General features: G+C 41.5%; 1 protein-coding gene across 1 annotated transcript in view; it reads left to right on the forward strand.

Annotated features, from left to right (window-relative positions):
• Window positions 1-18,613, forward strand: part of GLDC (glycine dehydrogenase (decarboxylating)) — a gene marked incomplete at its 5' end in the record, with an annotated part of 76,566 nt that overhangs the window by 11,315 nt on the left and 46,638 nt on the right. The window contains 11 exons of the mRNA XM_008578828.1: window positions 527-604; window positions 1,601-1,748; window positions 2,130-2,326; window positions 3,994-4,090; window positions 9,365-9,470; window positions 10,752-10,891; window positions 11,487-11,567; window positions 13,227-13,324; window positions 13,832-13,916; window positions 14,096-14,137; window positions 15,119-15,261. Coding sequence (XP_008577050.1) covers window positions 527-604; window positions 1,601-1,748; window positions 2,130-2,326; window positions 3,994-4,090; window positions 9,365-9,470; window positions 10,752-10,891; window positions 11,487-11,567; window positions 13,227-13,324; window positions 13,832-13,916; window positions 14,096-14,137; window positions 15,119-15,261 — 1,215 coding nt within the window. The remainder of the gene's footprint in view (window positions 1-526; window positions 605-1,600; window positions 1,749-2,129; window positions 2,327-3,993; window positions 4,091-9,364; window positions 9,471-10,751; window positions 10,892-11,486; window positions 11,568-13,226; window positions 13,325-13,831; window positions 13,917-14,095; window positions 14,138-15,118; window positions 15,262-18,613) is intronic.

An 18,613-nucleotide genomic window follows, 5' to 3' on the forward strand; every position in this document is an offset into this window, starting at 1 on the left:
CCAACTGTTAAGCATCCGTATCAGTTTTGTTTCCTGAAGCCGTGGACGGCTGCAGAGCTCCCAGGGCCTGGGGCTCAGACCCAGCTCTGCTCCCTTAGCAGCCATGTGGCCTGCACTTGTCACAGTCTATGAGTCCTTTCCCTCTTGTGTTGAGTGAGGACAATAGGTTTAGATAATCTCTAAATGCTCCTTTGGCAATAAAATGCTCAGATGTTTTTATTTAGAAGAGTTCCTTAACTTGTTTTTACTTGTACCTAGTCATCATTGCCCTTTGCTTTTCTTTCTTTTTGCTCATCGTATATTTTTTAAAAATTTGAACCATTTTGAGACCGATTTTGTTAAATGGGGTTAGAATGGAAATTGGATTTAAGTGGAATTCCAGTCAGTAAATGCCATTAGTCGTTAATGACGCAGTTTTTTAAAACTATGCTCAGACTTTTCTCTAAGTACCACATTTGCTTTGCATTCTTAGAAGATACTGATTTCTTTAATGTTCACATTTGAATGTGCTTTTTCTTTTCAACAGGCACAACAAGAGGAGGAGATTTTTTGTCGACCCCCGTTGCCACCCACAGACAATAGCTGTCGTCCAGACGCGAGCCAAGTAATTTACTTTATTCATGTTTTGAACTCAGGGTATTATCATGCTAATCTCTGATCTTTCTCTCTCTCTCTCTCACTTCCAAAGTGGAGGTGAACTTGGTTTAAATTGGGATTGTCGAGTTTTACTTTTCCTCCCACTTTCTTGCAGGGATTTCCCTGGTAAGTGAATTGTGTCAGAATTGAGGGGAAAATTAGGGCTGGCTGGTTAGCTCAGTTGGTTAGAGCACTGTGTGATAACACCAAGGTCAGGGGTTCAGATCCCCAAACCAGCCAGCCACCCCAAAAAACGAAAGACTGAGGGGAAAATTGGCAGTGGGTTTAGCTGCTTTTGCCTGATAATAAGTTTTAAAATAATTTCAACAGTGTTTCAGAAAGTTTGCAGAACAGGGGCAAAAATGGAGCTCACAACGGTTAGATTTTGTGTGTATCCTCTGCAAGCACAGTTTACAGGGCATCCATATAAAGCTTAGGTGTGGTGAGGTGTAGATGAAAGCGTATTGTATTTGTTTAGCGCTGTACTCAGGTAAAACAAACAGCACAACCACCGCTTGTGTTTGCTTCCTTCTTTGTGAAAGCTGGACATTCTTCCCCCACTTCCCGACCTCCCTTCAGAGGGGTCTTCTGACATTTGATCAGTTGTTTTAGGAATCTAAGGAAGTTTCTCTTCCTGTCTTGCTGATGGTTTTCCAGTCACCTAAGACTGACTCCAGGAGAAAAGTGGTGATGGATTTGCTGTTACAGGTTGTGGTTCTTTAGCCCTAGGAAGCGATGTTCCCGGCCCTCTCCCAGGAGCAGATTCTGGCAGGAAAGGGGGAGGGGAGGTAAGGGTGGAAGAGAGGACGGAAGGAGCTGTGGCTCGCCCTTGACAGGTGTGAAGCGCAGTGACTGAAGAGCCAGGTGTGGGATGGGCGGGGTGGGAGGACACTGAAGAGAAACTTTAGTTAATTTTTCCTTGTAAACTGAAAGCATGATTGTTTTTTGTCCTCTGTCTTCTCAGATATACTGGAGTCCTCATCGAGCTGAAGATACCACATGAAATGGACTTCAGTGGAAAAGATGTCAGTGGAGTGTTGTTCCAGTACCCAGACACCGAGGGGAAGGTGGAAGACTTTACGGAACTCGTGGAGAGAGCCCATCAGACTGGGGTAGGCAAACAACATTTGTGGTGGTCCACAGAGGTGTGTCCCAACTTTTATCTGTCTGTCTGTCTGTCTGTCTATCCGTCTATCCATCCATCTACCCATCCATCCATCCATCTTTTGGTGTGTTGTCACTTCTTTACCATCATCACATGGAATGGTAAACTCTCCTTCTTACCTCCTTTCTTCAAGTTTGTTTTATTCTCTAATTCCTGACACATAGTAGGCACTCAGTAAATATTTGTTGAATGAATGAATGAGGAAATGGAGTTCACAGAATATGAACCAACTCTGCCAGTCTGCCTGTCATTGAGAAAATTTCCTACTTTGCCACCACTGTCAGGGAAAATTAACAGCCTTGTCCCTTTTCTCCTGTTTCCTTTCTAGAGCCTGACCTGCTGTGCCACTGACCTGTTAGCTCTGTGTATCTTGAGGCCACCTGGAGAATTTGGGGTAGACATTGCCCTGGGCAGCTCACAGAGATTTGGAGTGCCCCTGGGCTATGGGGGGCCACACGCAGCCTTTTTTGCCGTGAGAGAAAGCTTGGTGAGGATGATGCCTGGAAGGATGGTGGGGGTCACGAGGTAAAGCAGCTCATGTTCCTACCCTGTCACTGAGGTTATGATTTTCCCGGTTCCTCCCTTGATTGCAAATGTTGTTGATTTCTTTCTGAATTTAACCGGGCCGTGTTGGATCAAGTAAGGTAATGTGCAACATAGATTCACAAGAGAGAATCTTTTTGGGGTATGGACTAGTGCCTCTTCTCAAACACAGTAAATTTACAAATTTGAAAAAGTGTGTGTGTGTGATTTATAATGTATTCATATTGAAGTCCTATAAGTAAATTTATTTAGGTCAACGGAATCCTTGAGAGACTGAATATTTTAGGTGTGTTTGTTGTCTAACCGTTATCTAACTCAAAAAGGAACTAATAATTCAACCATGTAGTTGAATTGTCATGCCACACAGTTATGTAAAGAGAAGTGCCCTGAGAGATTACAAAACACACACTGAGTGTGATCCACATTATTTCCTAGATGCCGCTGTTGCTTGGCTGTCCAAGTAATTTCTAAATATACTTTCTTGAGTGTTTCTCGTTGATGAAGCTTCTCAGATTGAGACCTTAGATGAATGCCAGGATTATTATGGGGAAATTCAGCATGATCTTCTTCACCTGTGATAAAAGCTGGACTATTAACATAAGTGAATAGTCTGAGTTAGTGAATGATGTGATGGTGATGTGAAATTTTGAAATGCTCTCTATTTGTGACATAACAATAAAAGGCCCTTTGCTTTTTAGTGTAAAAGTAATAGTTTCTTAAAGTAGCCGTACATTAGCTTCTTTCAGTGATGTGTCTTCACCAGAGGGGATGAGGCAGAGGGCTTTCTAATTCAAAAAGTTTAGTATATTACCATCAGCTGAATTTTTTTTTGGGGGTGGGGGGTGACTGGCTGGTGTGGGGATCCAAACCCCTGACCTTCATGTTATGAACAACACACTCTCCCAAGTGAGCTAACCGGACAGACTTCAGCTGACTTTTATAACAAACTTCTTACCTTTTTGAAAAATCAACCCCAGAGATTAATGAAATAGAGGTTAAGAATTCTGAATTTTAATTGTATTAGGGAAGGAAAAATGTTATTTTATTTATTTATTTTTTTAAAGATGACCGGTAAGGGGATCTTAACCCTTGACTTGGTGTTGTCAGCACCATGCTCACCAGTGAGCTAACCGGCCATCCCTATATGGGATCCGAACCCGTGGCCTTGGTGTTCTCAGCACCACACTCTCCCGAGTGAGCCACGGGCCGGCCCCGGAAAAATGTTATTTTAGAGACAACTGGTAAGACTATTAAGATTCTTTTTTCTTTAGAGCCATATGGTTGCTTTGTATTTCTAGTACAGAAATTCCGTTTTGTCAGGTATTTCCCTGTTTTCTGTGTTTGCCAAGACAGCTCAGAGTAAAACTTAATCTTCACTCACCATCATTATATTAGTCTGGGCAATTCCTGGGACATTTCTTTCTAAGATTCCTAGCCTTATTGTATGTATATCTAGGTGCCTCAAAGTGTAACCTAAAAATCAGAACTCCTTTTTGGCAGAGGAGAGTTTGGAAATTATTTCTTTATGAACTTACACCCAAATAAATTTGCTAAATTCACTTCAAGGCAGGAAGAAACCTAGGTCCATTTGTGGCAACTCCTGGTGCTATGATTATGTGTGCTAACTGGATCCTTTATTCTCGGTCCAGAGATGCCACCGGGAAAGAAGTGTATCGTCTTGCTCTTCAAACCAGGGAGCAACACATCCGGAGAGACAAGGCTACCAGCAACATCTGTACAGCGCAGGTAAATCATCTATCTGACCTGACCACTGAATGCCTTGCAATTTACAGAAATGAGCTGCTCATTCATTCACTCATTTCTTCATTCATTCACCACCTGCTGAGCAGCATGCATACCAGAAATGGCAAGATCTTATTGGCAGAGAACCTTGTGGTCTTGGCAGAACCAGAATACAGTGTATTTTACTGGTGTTCTTTATATGCACACACTTTACCTATGCATTCACTTCATCATAAGCGTTTAATATTAAAATGAAAAGTTTATGTTTTACCTAAAATCACATCTTCAGATCTTAAACAGGCTAAGCTTAGAGAAAGACAAAGAGGCCACTCTTTTTATTCACATATATTTTAAGCATGTGTGTAAAGGAGGGGGATCAGGGTCTCTAGCATTCTTCACCATGGGGCAGATCCATTATGGGTGGTGGTTCGGACATGTTCTTTTAGGGCTGCAATAGGGGCTCTCCAAGAATGGGGTGAGGAAGGCAGAGTGAAGGTGCTTGAGGTGATTGTGCTTGAGGGGATGGTCCAAATTGGCCAGCTGGGGTGGTCATGGGGTGCTCTTTCTGGGAACTAATGATAGGCATTCCTGAAATGGGCTCTCCAAGAATGGGGTGAGGAAGGCAGAGTGAAGGTGCTTGAGGTGATTGTGCTTGAGGAGATGGTCCAAATTGGCCAGCTGGGGTGGTCATGGGGTGCTCTTTCTGGGAACTAATGATAGGCATTCCTGAAATAGATGGGATATGGGAGGATGAGCTGCCTGGGCCTCTGACCACCTCGAAGTTTCTCCTAGGCTTGGGTCAGAGGGTTTTCGAAACCCAGCCAGCCCCTAGGATCAGGTGGAGGACTACTCCTGAGCATAGGAGCCATCCATTCTAGGTGCGTTTCTTCCACTAGGGTTCAGAGGAAGAGGGAGATTGCACAGACACCTCTGTGGGAGGTATACTGCTCTTTCCTCTCAGGGCATTGGCTCCATGGTCTACCGTTGGGTTTTATTTAGAAAGCCTCACCAAGGAGGGCAGTGGTCAATACGTTTTTCTTATAGTTGTTTCTACAGCCACTGGTGTTTGGAGCAGTTGCCTCGGTTGGTTTTCTTGTATTATTTTTTGCCACAGGAAGGTGGCTGCCTCTTTTCAGGTAAGAACTCTTCCAGTGTTACAGGAAGGAGACAGTTGTTTTAGGCTTTTCCTCTGTTGAGCAGCAAATGTTTGTTACACGATGCCTTTACTTTCTGGAGTTTACCCTCCATGTGCTGAAGTCTCTGCCTATGTGTTTTACCTTCCTCTGCAGCCAACTGGGCCTGCCTTGCCCTTTCAGCCCATGTTCTTCCAGAAGGTGGCTGATCATAAGTCCATTTAGGGCTTCAGTGTTTTGCTTCAAGGTTTGAAAGTCATTTTCCACGTGAACTTGAGCTGTCTACGTTGAATAAAAGTTATGTTCCTATTTCTTAATTTCTTCCAGTTCGTGTATAGCTGTTGTTTTGACATTTAGCTTGGGTGGTAAGAGGTCTGTATCTTTTGTAGCAACTGTGCAAATGCAGTGCCCCGGATATGGCCATGCACTGTCTTGTCTAATTCGTCTTCTCATTTGGGTGATCTTCTGACTCTCCGTTGTCTATTTTTTTTCATGTGTTCCTTTTCGTAATTGGTGATGTAAAACAACCACTCTTAACTCCAATATCATTCTCTTTGTAAGCATGAAATTATCCTTTTTTGTTAGGACATGGCTGGTAACTTCTGAGTCTTTCCTCTTGTGCTGTATGTCTTTGACCCCAGGCTTCTGCTTCTTGTAGCAACTGTTTCATGTTCTTCTCAGTTCTTCTCTTTTCCTGTTGCCATTATGGGTCCACACTGGACTTCGCTTAGTTTTGCATCATTGATAGAGCATGGCTATTTTTTTTTAATCGGTGAAAGTGTGTTAATGAGTTTTTTTAAAAAATCTTTCTGTTAACCCCTGACATTTCAACAGATGGATTTTCATCATGTCCTGTTTTTTATATTCTCTTATTTCTCAGCTTCTACCACAAGTAGCTCTTTCATTAGCTTTTCTAAAGTCAGGTCTATTGAAGTATACTTTACATTTATTTCAATAGCTTTTTTATTTATATATGACTTATAATAAAATTCACCCATTTAAAGTATACAGTTTAATGGTTTTTAATACTCACACTCCATCCCTCTCCCCTTCCTGCAGCCTCTGACAACTACTAATCTATTTTCTGTCTCTGGATTTGCCTATTCTGGATACTTTATGTAAAGGGGTTCATACAACATGTGGCCTTTTGTGCTTGGATTCTTTCACTTTGCATAATGTTTTCAAGATTCATTCATACTGCAGCATGAACCAGCACTTCATTCTTTTTTATGACTGAATAATATCTCATTGTATGAATGTACCACATTTTGTTTACCCATTCATCAATTGATGGACATATGGGTTGTTTCTACTTTGGGATATTATAAATAAGGCTGCTGTGAACACATCTGCGTAAGTTTGTGGGTACACATACATTTTCAGTTCTCTTGGGTATATACCTAGGATTGGAATTGGTGGGTCATATGATAATTCTATGTTTAAATTTTTGAGAAATTTTCAGACTGCTCTCCAAAGTGGCTGCACCATTTTACACCCTCACCAGCAGTGTATGGAGGTTCTAATTTTTCCCCATTTCCACTTGTACTTGTTACTGCCTGTCTTTCTGGTTACAGCCATCCTAGTGGGTGTGAAGTGACATCCCACTGTGGTGTTCATTTGCATTTTCCTAATAACTAATGATTTTGAGTATCTTTTTATTGTTAATGTTTGACGCCTTTCTTTAAGTATCCTGATTGTATTTTTAAGTTTGTCTGATTTATCAAAGAAATTTGAATTTTCTTAGTTTCTATCTTTGTTTCTTTGATCTTCTTTTGATATTCTAGTACCTTTCAAAGATTTTTAAAGTGATTTTATACATCTCATCAATTGTTGTTTAGTTACTTGATATTGTCTCCTAATTGTGGAAAGAATTCACTCTAGATTAAAAAGGGACATGAACCAACTTCAAAGCTGTTGTGATGAAGGCTTCCAGGGCATTCTGTGAACATCAGGCCTGGGTTTCTGTTCCCCAGCAGCATAACCATGAACATTTGGGCACAGTGTGTCACAGATTTGTCTTGTGTGTGTGTGTGTGTGTGTGTGTGTCTGTCTGTCTGTCTGTCTGTCTGTGTCTGTCTGTCTGGCTAGTACGGGGATCTGAACCCCTGATTATGGTGTTACCAGCACCAGGCTTTCTCAAGTGAGCGAACCAGCCAGCATGTCATGGATTCTTTACTTCAGACTTGCCTTCTCCACAGCTGTAAAGTGTTGTGGTGCTTCTGTATTTATTTCCAGTTGTTGTAAGGGGTTGGCAAGAGTGTCTACACTTTCTCTGGAACTTTTCATCCAAGAAGGTCTATTTCTTTGTTCTCTGATATCTTCTTTTCCTTCCAATTTTTTTTTTTTTTTTCCTTTTTACTGACCGGCAACGGGATCGCAACCCTCGGTGTTGCTCCCGCACCGCACTCAGCCAGTGAGCGGGAACCGGTCTCCACATGGGATCCGAACCCTTGGCGGGAGCGCCGCCGCGCTCCCAGGCGGCGCACTCTCCAGTGCGCCACCGGGCCAGCCCTCCTTCCAATTTTTTAATTGACTGCTGACTTCACTTTCTGGCATATTTTGGAAACTGTTTCTTATTTTGCATTGGCTTCATAGAGATTTCTTCTGGCAGCTTCACAGAAAAGGTGTACCTAACAAAATAGATCCAGTATTGAGCATCATCCAGCTTTAAAGCACTGTGTTTCTCAGTTGAGTGGAGGGTCTGTTCTGTGAAGTGCCCCTTCTCACCCTGGGGCAATGGCCATGAAGGTGGACCTTGAGCTGCTGATCTAGTGCTTTGGAGACCACGCTGCCGGACTGATGAGATGGGAGGGACTGCGGGAGAAGAGCATGGGCTGGGCGGGCGGTGAGTCTGAGGCTAGAAGTTGGACCAGTTCCCTGGGCTGCTAGTGAGTGCTTAGAAGGCAACATTGGCAGGTTCTAGGGTGGAAAGGCACGTGAGGGAATGAGACCAAGAGGAGGAGAAGCAGGAGCCATCATTTCCCCCCAAGATGTCGCTCGTTTTGGTTCCTGATCATAGCTATCCTCTTTTTATCTCTCCCCACCAGATGCCATTGCAGTGGGTCCTTCCCTGCTCCCCATAGAGGACCCCCTCATGGAAGCACCCTTATCTCAGATGCTCCTTTCCATTTATGGTGACACTAGAACACACTTCTCTGTAGCTATTTTTCTGAAACCTCAATCCAATGATCAGGAGAGATGTCTTTACCTGAGAAGGTGACCTTGCTGTCATCAGGGATAAGCCAGGAGGTTTTGGTTTTCTCTTTCTAGTGTGTCTCCTGCCAACTCATTTTGGGTTTCGGTTTTATTTCCTAGCATCCTGCGTTTTCATCTTTGGCAGTCTTTTGCCGCAGACTGTCCATTCATCTCTTGGTTGACCGAAATTCAGCTTCTAGTGTTTTATTTAAGGTCTCAGGAGAATGGTATTCCCTGAATTCTTGTGTGTTTGAAAATTGCTTGCTACTTTTATTTTTGAAGAACTGCTTGATTGAGAATAAAATTCTCAGATCTCCCTTTTTTCCCCTGAGGTCTTTATTGCTCCACTGTCTTCCAACATTATTTTTTAACTCATCTTTTTAAAATTGAAACATAATTGATTCTACATATTTGTGGTTTTGGTATTTGTGTACAATATGTGATGATCAAATCAGGATAATTAGCATATTCATCATTACAAAACATCATTTTTTGTGTCTATTAACCAATTTCTCCCTTACCCCCTCCCCCTTTTCCACCTCTAGTAACCACAGTTCTTTTTTCTCTTCCTGAAAGTTCAAAGTATTATTGTGATTGTTGTTTTTTTCCTTTCGACATTAAATGTTGTTCCTCAATGTCTGATGGCAGCCTGATCTTCCCCCTTATGGGTGACATGTTTCTGTTGCATGGATGAAACCCCTTTATAATGGTCAAATCCAGAGGTTTAGTTTAGTGACCCCAGGGTGTGTTAGATGCTGTGTTTCCCCTCAGGTAGTCAGGCAGATTATAAATGGTCTCCAACTATCACAAAGAATGCAGGAAATCAGATCATTCTGCTTTATCCCTGTTTTCAGTTTTGGCAACCCGAGTAACGTAATTACTCCTTCCCACTAGCCATCTTCCATCACATTGTTTAGCGTGATTCTTTAAATGCTCTCTATCCTTTTAGGCCCTCTTGGCAAATATGGCTGCCATGTTTGCAATCTACCATGGTTCCCGTGGGCTGGAGCACATTGCCAGGAGGGTACATAACGCCACTTTGATTTTGTCAGAAGGTGAGTCGGTTATCTGTTTTAAAACTTTCGGGCTCAGCCAGCCACCAAAAAAATTAAGATAAAAATAAAACTTTGGGGCATAACAAGACTGATAAATTCGAGTAAGTAAAATTGAAAACTTGATGTATGTCAAATACTGTATGCAAAATTAAAAGTCAAATGAAAAACTGGGGAAGATATTTTCAACATCTATGATAGACTGTGTATTAATATTTTTAATATATAGAGATTTTACTCTCCTCTCACTCCCAGACGCAGAAAGGATGAACATCTTGATAGAAAAATGGGCAAAGAGACTGGCCAGTTAACTCCATTGGTTATAGCTCAGCCTTAGACCTTGGTTTTTTTGGTGAGCTGCCCCCCCCAAAAAAAGAAAATGGGCAAAGAACATTAAATGTAATTTTAAAAGAAATAAGCATTCAAATAAATGGCAATGAATATATAAAATTTCAACCTCACTATTAGTCAAAGGCATGTAAGTTAAAACAGAAAAATAGTATTGCTACCATTGCGTTGGTAAAGGTTAAGAAGAATGCTGATCCAATGTTGGTATGACTCTTATGGCTAGCACTTGAATGATACATATCAAAAGTTTAAACAATTTGATTCAGAAATTCTACTTCTAGGTATGTATCTAAAGGAAATAATCAAATAAGGTTGTAAAGAATATCCATTGAAACACTGTTTACAATAGCCCAGTAGTGGGAACAGCCTGACTGTCCAATAATAAGCAATTACAGTATGGTATATCCATATGTTTGGCTATTATACAGCCACTAAAAATAATAATGTGAATATCAATCTATAGAAAGCAAATAAGTTTATGATACATTATTTATAAAAAAGTGTGATGAAATATATATATGTATCTGATGTAACACACACACACACACACACACACACACACACACACACACACACACACACACCCCATTTCTAGAAATATATATATGTATCTGATGTAACACACACACACACACACACACACACACACACACACACCCCATTTCTAAAGGAATATACACCAAAATGTGAGCAGTACTTTTTCGTGGGTGGTGCTGATGCTGATTTTTTCCCCCTTTTATATGTATTTTATAATTTTCTGTAGCATGGTAATAAACACACAGTTTTTTCCTAAAGCAGCCACCAACATGCTGGCCGCAACCAGGAACAAACTGTAGTAGAAGTTGCTTACTTCTTTGTTTCTCTGTGAAATGGCATAACCCTAACCGAGGAGTAGGTTTCTGTGTCAGAGATTGGTGGCTCTCCCGTCTCATCTAGGTCTCAAGCGGGCAGGGCACCAGCTGCAGCACGACCTGTTCTTTGACACCCTGAAGGTGCAGTGTGGCTGCTCCGTGAGGGAGGTCTTGAGCAGGGCCGCTCTGCGGCGCGTCAACTTGCGGCTCTTCATGGATGGCACAGTAAGTCAGGCTTTCAGTATTTTTACCAGTTCTCTAAATTTTCATGACTTTTCTCATTAAAAGCTTTCCTCTTTATTTAAAATAATAATAATATTGTAACTTTGGGCATAGTCTATTTTTTGGTAAACATTTTAATTTCCAGTTTGGAATACTGTGACCTTTTCAAATAAAGAATAATTCGTCCTCAGCTTTCCCCAAGGTTTTGTGTTTTCGTATATGGGACTCAAAGGCACATATTTTGCTCATAATTCCCCTCTCTTCACAGTATGACTGTTCAAGGTAAAGGCTCTGGTAAGTGATGTAATACAGTAAGCAAGGGAAGGAAAAGGTAAACACCTACGTAGTTCTGATAGCAGTGCCCTGCAGTCCCGGACTGTTTGAGTTGAGAGTTGGCCTGCAAAACTGCACCTTGTGAAGTCTCATACTGGCCTAGTTGCCTTCCCCTAAGGCTCCACTTGCATATAACGGTACCCTGATATTTTGGAATAACTCTGAGATTTTGTTCGGCACCTTCTGCCCTTTGACTTTCTTAGGGTTCCTCAACTGATCTTGTAGTTTATAGCTGATATTTTGCATTTCATTTTTGTTTCTGTAGCTTGGTATTTCTCTTGATGAAACAGTCAATGAAAAAGATCTGGACGATTTGTTGTGGATCTTTGGCTGCGAGTCATCAGCTGTAAGTAAAATAAAAACATGCATTCCTTTTAATGACTATTTGAGGTAGTGTCAGGGGTGACCTTGCCTCTTGTGGGCCTGAGCGTGATGGAGGAGGAGCCCAGGTGTGACACTGGGAGGCTTGTTCTTAAAATGATGCCTCTGACTGTCCCTTGCTACTGTGACTACTGATAGCTGGAGATCACTGCTGTAGGGCCCCAGCCAGGACCAGGCAGCCAGGATAGTTGGAAGGATTGTTAATGGTGTTTAATTGAAACTGTTTCTAGTACGAAGATTCATGACATTCATGAAGATTTGTGTCATCCTGGTTATGTCGATTCTGGGAAAATTATGATACTCATTTACTTAATAAATAATTATCGAGGACCTAATTTGTACCAGGTACTATGCTAGGCCCTGAGGACACAGTGGTGAGTTAGACGTGGTTCCTGCCCTCAAGGAGCTTATGGTCTGATGGCAATCTAGACACACAAGTGCAGGATTACAATCCAGGTGACATGTTATTTTATTATGGGTGATGTGTGAAGATGCTCTGTGAGCACAGAGGACGAACTCCTCACCAATGCTTGAAAGAAATTGTCCTAAGCTGGGATTTGAAAGATGGGTAGTAGGTATCCAGACCAAGATGTCACAATGGAGAAAGAGGATGGGGTCAGGGGTATTCCAGACACTGGGAAAAGCAGCCACAAAGGCCAGGAGGAGACAGATACCATGAGAACTATAAGCACTTCAGTGAGACTGAGTTGGTTTCTGAAATGATGAAGTTGAAGCAGCAAGGACAAGTAAGGGAAGAATTACCTATCCATGAGATGAGAGTGAAAGAGAAAGTGGTCAGTAGCTACCGAGGCCTGTGACAAGGTGTTAATCACAACACTCTGCGCTGCCTGGTGCATAGTAGCCACTCACGAAATGTGTTGAATGTGTCAATGAAAGGAAGCCTTTACTCCAGAAGTGGAAATACCTTCCAGAGTTTTGAATGGTGCTGTCTTGGTTGTCTGCGCCCTCTTTGAGAGAGCACTTCAGTACCAGATAATAATTGTAAATCATCAGAGAAGCATCACAGCGTTCTCTTTTAAACTTTATTTATTAATTAAACAGGACTGAGTAAGCTCCTTCCTTCTAGAATTCTGCACTAAATTTAATCACAGATATTCGATCTATGCATTAGAGGAATATTTCTGGAGCACCCACTGAGAGCTCAAGATGCCATACTATCAGCCTGGTGAGGAATGAGAAGCAAGCCATGTATTTATTTACATGTTCCGGTATTAAACCCTTATCAGATACATGTTTTGCAAATATTCTCTCCCATTGTGTGGGTCATCTCTTAACCTTCTTGATGATGTCCTTTAATACACAAACATTTTTAATTTTAATGAAATCCAACTTATCTATTTTTTTCTTTTGTTGCTCATGCTTTTTTTTTGGGCAGCTGGGCGGTAAGGGGTGTTCCTCATACTTTTGTTGTCATATTTAAGAAACCATTGTCAAATCCAAGCTCATGCAGATTTGCCCCTGTATTTTCTTCTAAACATTGAATAACTTTAGCTTTTAAACTTATGTCTTTGATCCATTTTGGCCCAGCCATCCTGAAGCCTGGGTGTCCACTCTTGCTGCAGGCACGGCTCTGCCTTTTAATTTCTGTGGTCTTTCCATGCAGGAACTGGTTGCTGAAAGCATGGGAGAGGAGCAGAGGGGTATTCCAGGGTCTTCATTCAAAAGAACTAGCCCGTTCCTCACACATCAAGTGTTCAACAGGTTCGTGTGGCTGGGGTGACATCTGTATTTGTGATGTGGCCATAAGCTAGGGAGATTGATAGTGAGCTGCTTCTGACTCCACCTGTGGCAAGGCCTGGGTTAGTGTGGCTCAGCCATGGCTCATTAACAAACCACCACCGGAAAGATCCCTTTCCTGACTCGGGCAGAGCTCACCTTGTTTCCTGGTGGCTCTGCTGCCTTGGCACTGTCAGGAAGAGGGGAGTTTGGTTGGATAGTTGCCAGGCTGAAGTTTATACCCAGGAGCCTGTATCTTCTTCTTCCCAACTTCCTCTCATGCCCACAGGCAGGCAGTTTCTTGTCCAGAGCATCCTCTGGGGTTTGTGGGGTTTCCGTGCCCATCTCTCTGATGGATAGTTGACATGTTGCCCGGGGCTGAAATTGGTCTGCATTCTAAAGGTAGATCTCAGTGTGTCTTATCTTTCAGGAGGATGTGTATGGACCCTTATCTAGTTTGATTGGCTCTAATCATGTGTTTTGTGTTCACAGCTATCACTCAGAAACCAATATTGTCCGGTATATGAAGAAACTGGAAAACAAAGACATCTCCCTCGTTCACAGCATGATTCCACTGGTAGTTGTTTGTGGCCTTTCCTCTCCCCTCCAGCCCTACCGTGATCCCAGCTCTTGGGTTGTATCTAACGTGCTGCAAGAGGGACAAAGGGGCAGCCGTGTGGGGAGACGTGAGGGTTAATAGATGGATGGGCTGTAGGAAATCACTAACACGATACATTTTGGATGTGCTTCTTAAAGGGATCCTGCACCATGAAGCTCAATAGTTCATCCGAACTCTCAGTAAGTAGGTCACTTCTGTTACGAGGGTACTTAGTAGGGGCAGTGTTCTTGCTTGTCCAGAAGCCAGTAACTAGTGAAAGCTACTGGGACTGTGATTTACTAATTACTTTAATAACCTTTAACCTCGCTGTTCACCAGTCTTGGGAGAAACTCTAATATTTCTCACAATTTGATCACTTAAATTTATAGGTAAGATTTTTTTTTTTAAGACCTGCCATGTAAAAAGCTTTTATTTTATTAATTTGTAGTTGTAAATCTCAGGCAGAATCAAGAACCTCAAGCCTTCTCTGTAGAAATCCATTCACTGTCAGAAAGGCAGGGATTTGAGGTATAAATTTATTGCTTGAATCAACAGAAGATTTGTGTAACTTGCTGTTGTGGTTGGCAAATACCTCTATTAGGTCAAGATCCATTTTAGTTAGCTTTGTAACTTGTTCTTTTATTTTTATTTAGGTTTATCCTAAGGTGACATCACATCAGGCAAAATAAATCATTTCATATTGTGATAGGAAGGGTTTTCCCCATTCACTCTTACATTTGTGTCTTGTTCTGCTTAATGAAGACAGAGAATAACATATGTGCTATGTAAGAGCTTAGGTAAATCATACCTAAAGCAACTCACTGTGTTTCATGGGTGCAAATCTATTTTGGGACCTTTTATTGCATGAAAAGGTAGAAAAATATTTTTGTATCAATTCTCCTTTTGGGCAGCTATGTCCCACTTGTAAAATGAAGATAGTAATAGCACTTACCTCATAAGATTATGGTGAGACTTAAGTGAATTAACATATTTAAAGTGCTTAAAATGGGGAGGTATAAAAAATAGGTAGATAAACTGCTCAGAACAGTGCTTGACACATTGTAGGTATTCTTTGCATTAGCACTTGCTGGTATCGTTATCGCCATCATTATTAAAGTTATTATTGTTACTGCTATTACAATAAGTACGCATCCATTTTTTTCTCCCCTCTTGCTTTCCAGCCTGTCACATGGAAAGAATTTGCAAATATCCACCCCTTTGTGCCTCTGGATCAAGCTCAAGGATACCAGCAACTTTTCCGAGAGCTTGAGAAGGATTTGTGTGAACTCACAGGTTATGACCAGATCTCTTTCCAGCCTAATAGGTAAGAGATTTCTTTTCCTGTTGTTTCAGCTATCTATTGTTGTGCAGTACCCACCCCAAAACTTGGAGGCTTAAGACAACAATTTATTATTTCATATCATTCTGTGAGTTGACTGGATAGTTCCACTCCACTGATGTGGTATGTCTAAAAGGTGCAAGGTGGCCTTGTTCACACAGCTGGCAAATTGGTGTAGAGCTGTTGGCCAAGAGCACACTTGAAGATGTTGACCAGGCCTTGGTTCTTCTCTGTATGGACCTCTCCCCATGGTTCCTTGAGCTTCTTTACAGCACGATGGCTGGGTTCATCCAAGATGAAATATGCACAAGAAGCTGCAAACCTCTTATGGCCCAGCCTCCAAAATTACACAACATCATTTCCAGAGCATTCTGCCTGTTCGAGCAAGTCACAGGGCCAGCCTAGATTGAATGTGGGAAGGGATAATGCATGGGACATGTGGTTCACTGTGGGCGGTTTTTGGAAACTAGCTACTGCACCTGTCAATGGCATAGCATAAGAGTAGGGATCAAGCACACATGTTAATGCCTGTCAAGCAGCAGCGTCTCAATCTAGTAGGGCCAGGAGAACCTGGATCCTGCTTTGATTCTGTCACTGACTTTGAAAGGTCCCTTTTTCACTTCCAGCCTCGGTCTCTTTGTCACGTAAAAACTTTGGACAAGAACAGTGATTTTTCAAAGCAGAAGACTCCATTAAAATCTCCTGCGCTCTGGTTAAAAATACAAATTCCTTCCTGAGTCAAGGCTCAAGGGTGGGGAAGATACAAATACCTGGGCCCCATTTATACCTACTGATTATGATCTCCCGGGGGTTAGACTAAGAATCTTTATTTTTAAGAAGCAAACAAGTGATTCTCATATATGTAGCCAATTTGGAACCCCCTGGATTTGTGATCTCTCTGCCTTCGTGGGGATAGATAGACAGACAGACATGTTAGTGTGTGAGTTAACATCCCAGGATATCATGAGAACATGAGTCATGGTGTCTGCCCCTAGGTTCTCCACCTCCTGTCACTCAAAATGTGGCTCTCCACCAGCAACTTCAGTGTTGGTATCATCTGGGAGCTGGCTAGTAAAGCCTCATTTCTATCTCAAGATACAAAAATCAAACGATTTTAAAACTGAGGTGTTTATTGTCTCACTTTCTGAGACAGAAAGCAATCAGATCTTAATTAAATATGACTAAGCCCTACCTCCTGCTTGGTAACAGGTTACATACACAGCACAGCCATGCACTTTGTACAAACAATATATCCTATAAAATACAAACCCTTTAGGAAGATGAAAGGACACAGCACTTTTAATAGCCTCTCAAAGTCATTTCATAAATAGGAAGGAACTGATATCATGAAAGTCAAGTTTTAGTATACCTTCATTAAACTTCATCATTCAGCTTTTTTTTAAAAAATGGAATGTACCTGAGTGACTTCTTAACCTGAGGCAATAATGTTAAATGTTGAAAGTGAAGTAACTTCGCCCTCTAGTGATGGAATATGATCACATCTTGACTGTCATCTTGGAGAGTAATTTTTCAAGACTATTTTACCTCTAAGCCATCAGCTTTTGCAGTAATTTGTGATCCCAGCCAGGGTCCCGGAAGGCTGACCTAAGAATGAGGCTGACCTAAGATCAGCTTTTGCAGTAATTTGTGATCCCAGCCAGGGTCCCGGAAGGCTGACCTAAGAATGAGGACATTTGCCTTCCCTTAAATCAACAGTTCCCACCAACCTTGGTTGGAAATTAGAATCAGATGATATGGTGAACAGCACCAGTGAGGGGACCCAGGTGTGAGTATTGCTTGCTTTCTTACTTTTTTTTTTGGTGGCTGGCAGGCACAGGGATCCAAACCCTTGACCTTGTTGTTATCAACACTGTGCTCTCACCAACTGAGCCAACTGGCCAGCCAACGAATATTTCTTTAAAGCCCCCCAGGTGATTCCAACTTGCAGCTGAGGTTGAGAACCACTTAGAAGTTTCTCTGTTGTTTTTCTCAGTATACCTGTGCTTTCTCTGTCCTAATTTCCTCATTCGTGTGATTGACAGTGAGATTCAGCACCCATCCTAGTTTTGCAGGAGGGTAAGAGATCTTTATCAGCATATAGTTCCTGGAAGTGATGCCTGCTCTAGCTCCAGAGATTCCAGATATAACACCCATTTCTAAGAGCTGATTTGAGAATGGCAGACGCTATGTATAATGTTTTGGCTAAGATGAGAGATATTTCTGGCCCTGAGCAGAAGCTACTGTGACAGATGGAGAAATGCCTTATTCTTTGTTGGGAAAGTACAAGGGCCATGCTTCCAGCGAGTAAGGAAATTTGATGTCTCAATTTGGGAAAAGCAGAAGGGATGCACCACATATTTTATATGTAAGTGATTTTTTTTTTAACCTTGTTACAACCCTATTTTGGTTTATTTGTGCTAATCTTTTCTGCACAAGTAGATTGTAAATTCCTGGTCTTATAATTATTCTCTGCCTACCTCAGGGCTCTGTCTACACATTTGTTAATTTATCATGATTTACTGCTGGTTAGTGTCCAGTCAAATTTAAGGGACTTATAAGAGCTTCATATTTATTATAAGAAGAAACACAGGGTCTCTTGACTATTCCGCACAGAGGAAAATTTAAAGTGTTATGTCAGCCACTAAAGTTATGTTCACAAAGTAGAGGGTGCAGTCACTATCATCAAGGGACCATTTCCTGATATTTTTCATTTGTACCTAATTAATTGGAGTTAGTGTCCTATAGTCTAGTCACAAAAAAGTTTTGAATCCGAATGTTTCTTTTCCTTTTCTATTACTATATGACATTTCAAATATAAATATGGCATAAATTTGCCAAGTAGCCTCAGTAATATTTTTAAACTTTAAAATTTTTAAAATTGTGCTAAAATACAAATATAACATAAATTTTACCATTTTAATTGAGAACCACTTAGAAGTTTCTCTGTTGTTTTTCTCAGTATACCTGTGCTTTCTCTGTCCTGATTTCCTCATTCGTGTGATTGACAGTGAGATTCAGCACCCGTCCTAGTCTTGCAGGAGGGTAAGAGATCTTTATCAGCATATAGTTCCTGGAAGTGATGCCTGCTCTAGCTCCAGAGATTCCAGATATAACACCCATTTCTAAGAGCTGATTTGAGAATGGCAGACGCTATGTATAATGTTTTGGCTAAGATGAGAGATATTTCTGGCCCTGAGCAGAAGCTACTGTGACAGATGGAGAAATGCCTTATTCTTTGTTGGGAAAGTACAAGGGCCATGCTTCCAGCGAGTAAGGAAATTTGATGTCTCAATTTGGGAAAAGCAGAAGGGATGCCCCACACGGACAAACTGTAGTA

Source organism: Galeopterus variegatus, unplaced genomic scaffold (genome assembly GCF_000696425.1).
Source record: "Galeopterus variegatus unplaced genomic scaffold, G_variegatus-3.0.2 Scaffold1768, whole genome shotgun sequence".
NCBI classification, from domain to species: Eukaryota; Metazoa; Chordata; class Mammalia; order Dermoptera; family Cynocephalidae; genus Galeopterus; species Galeopterus variegatus.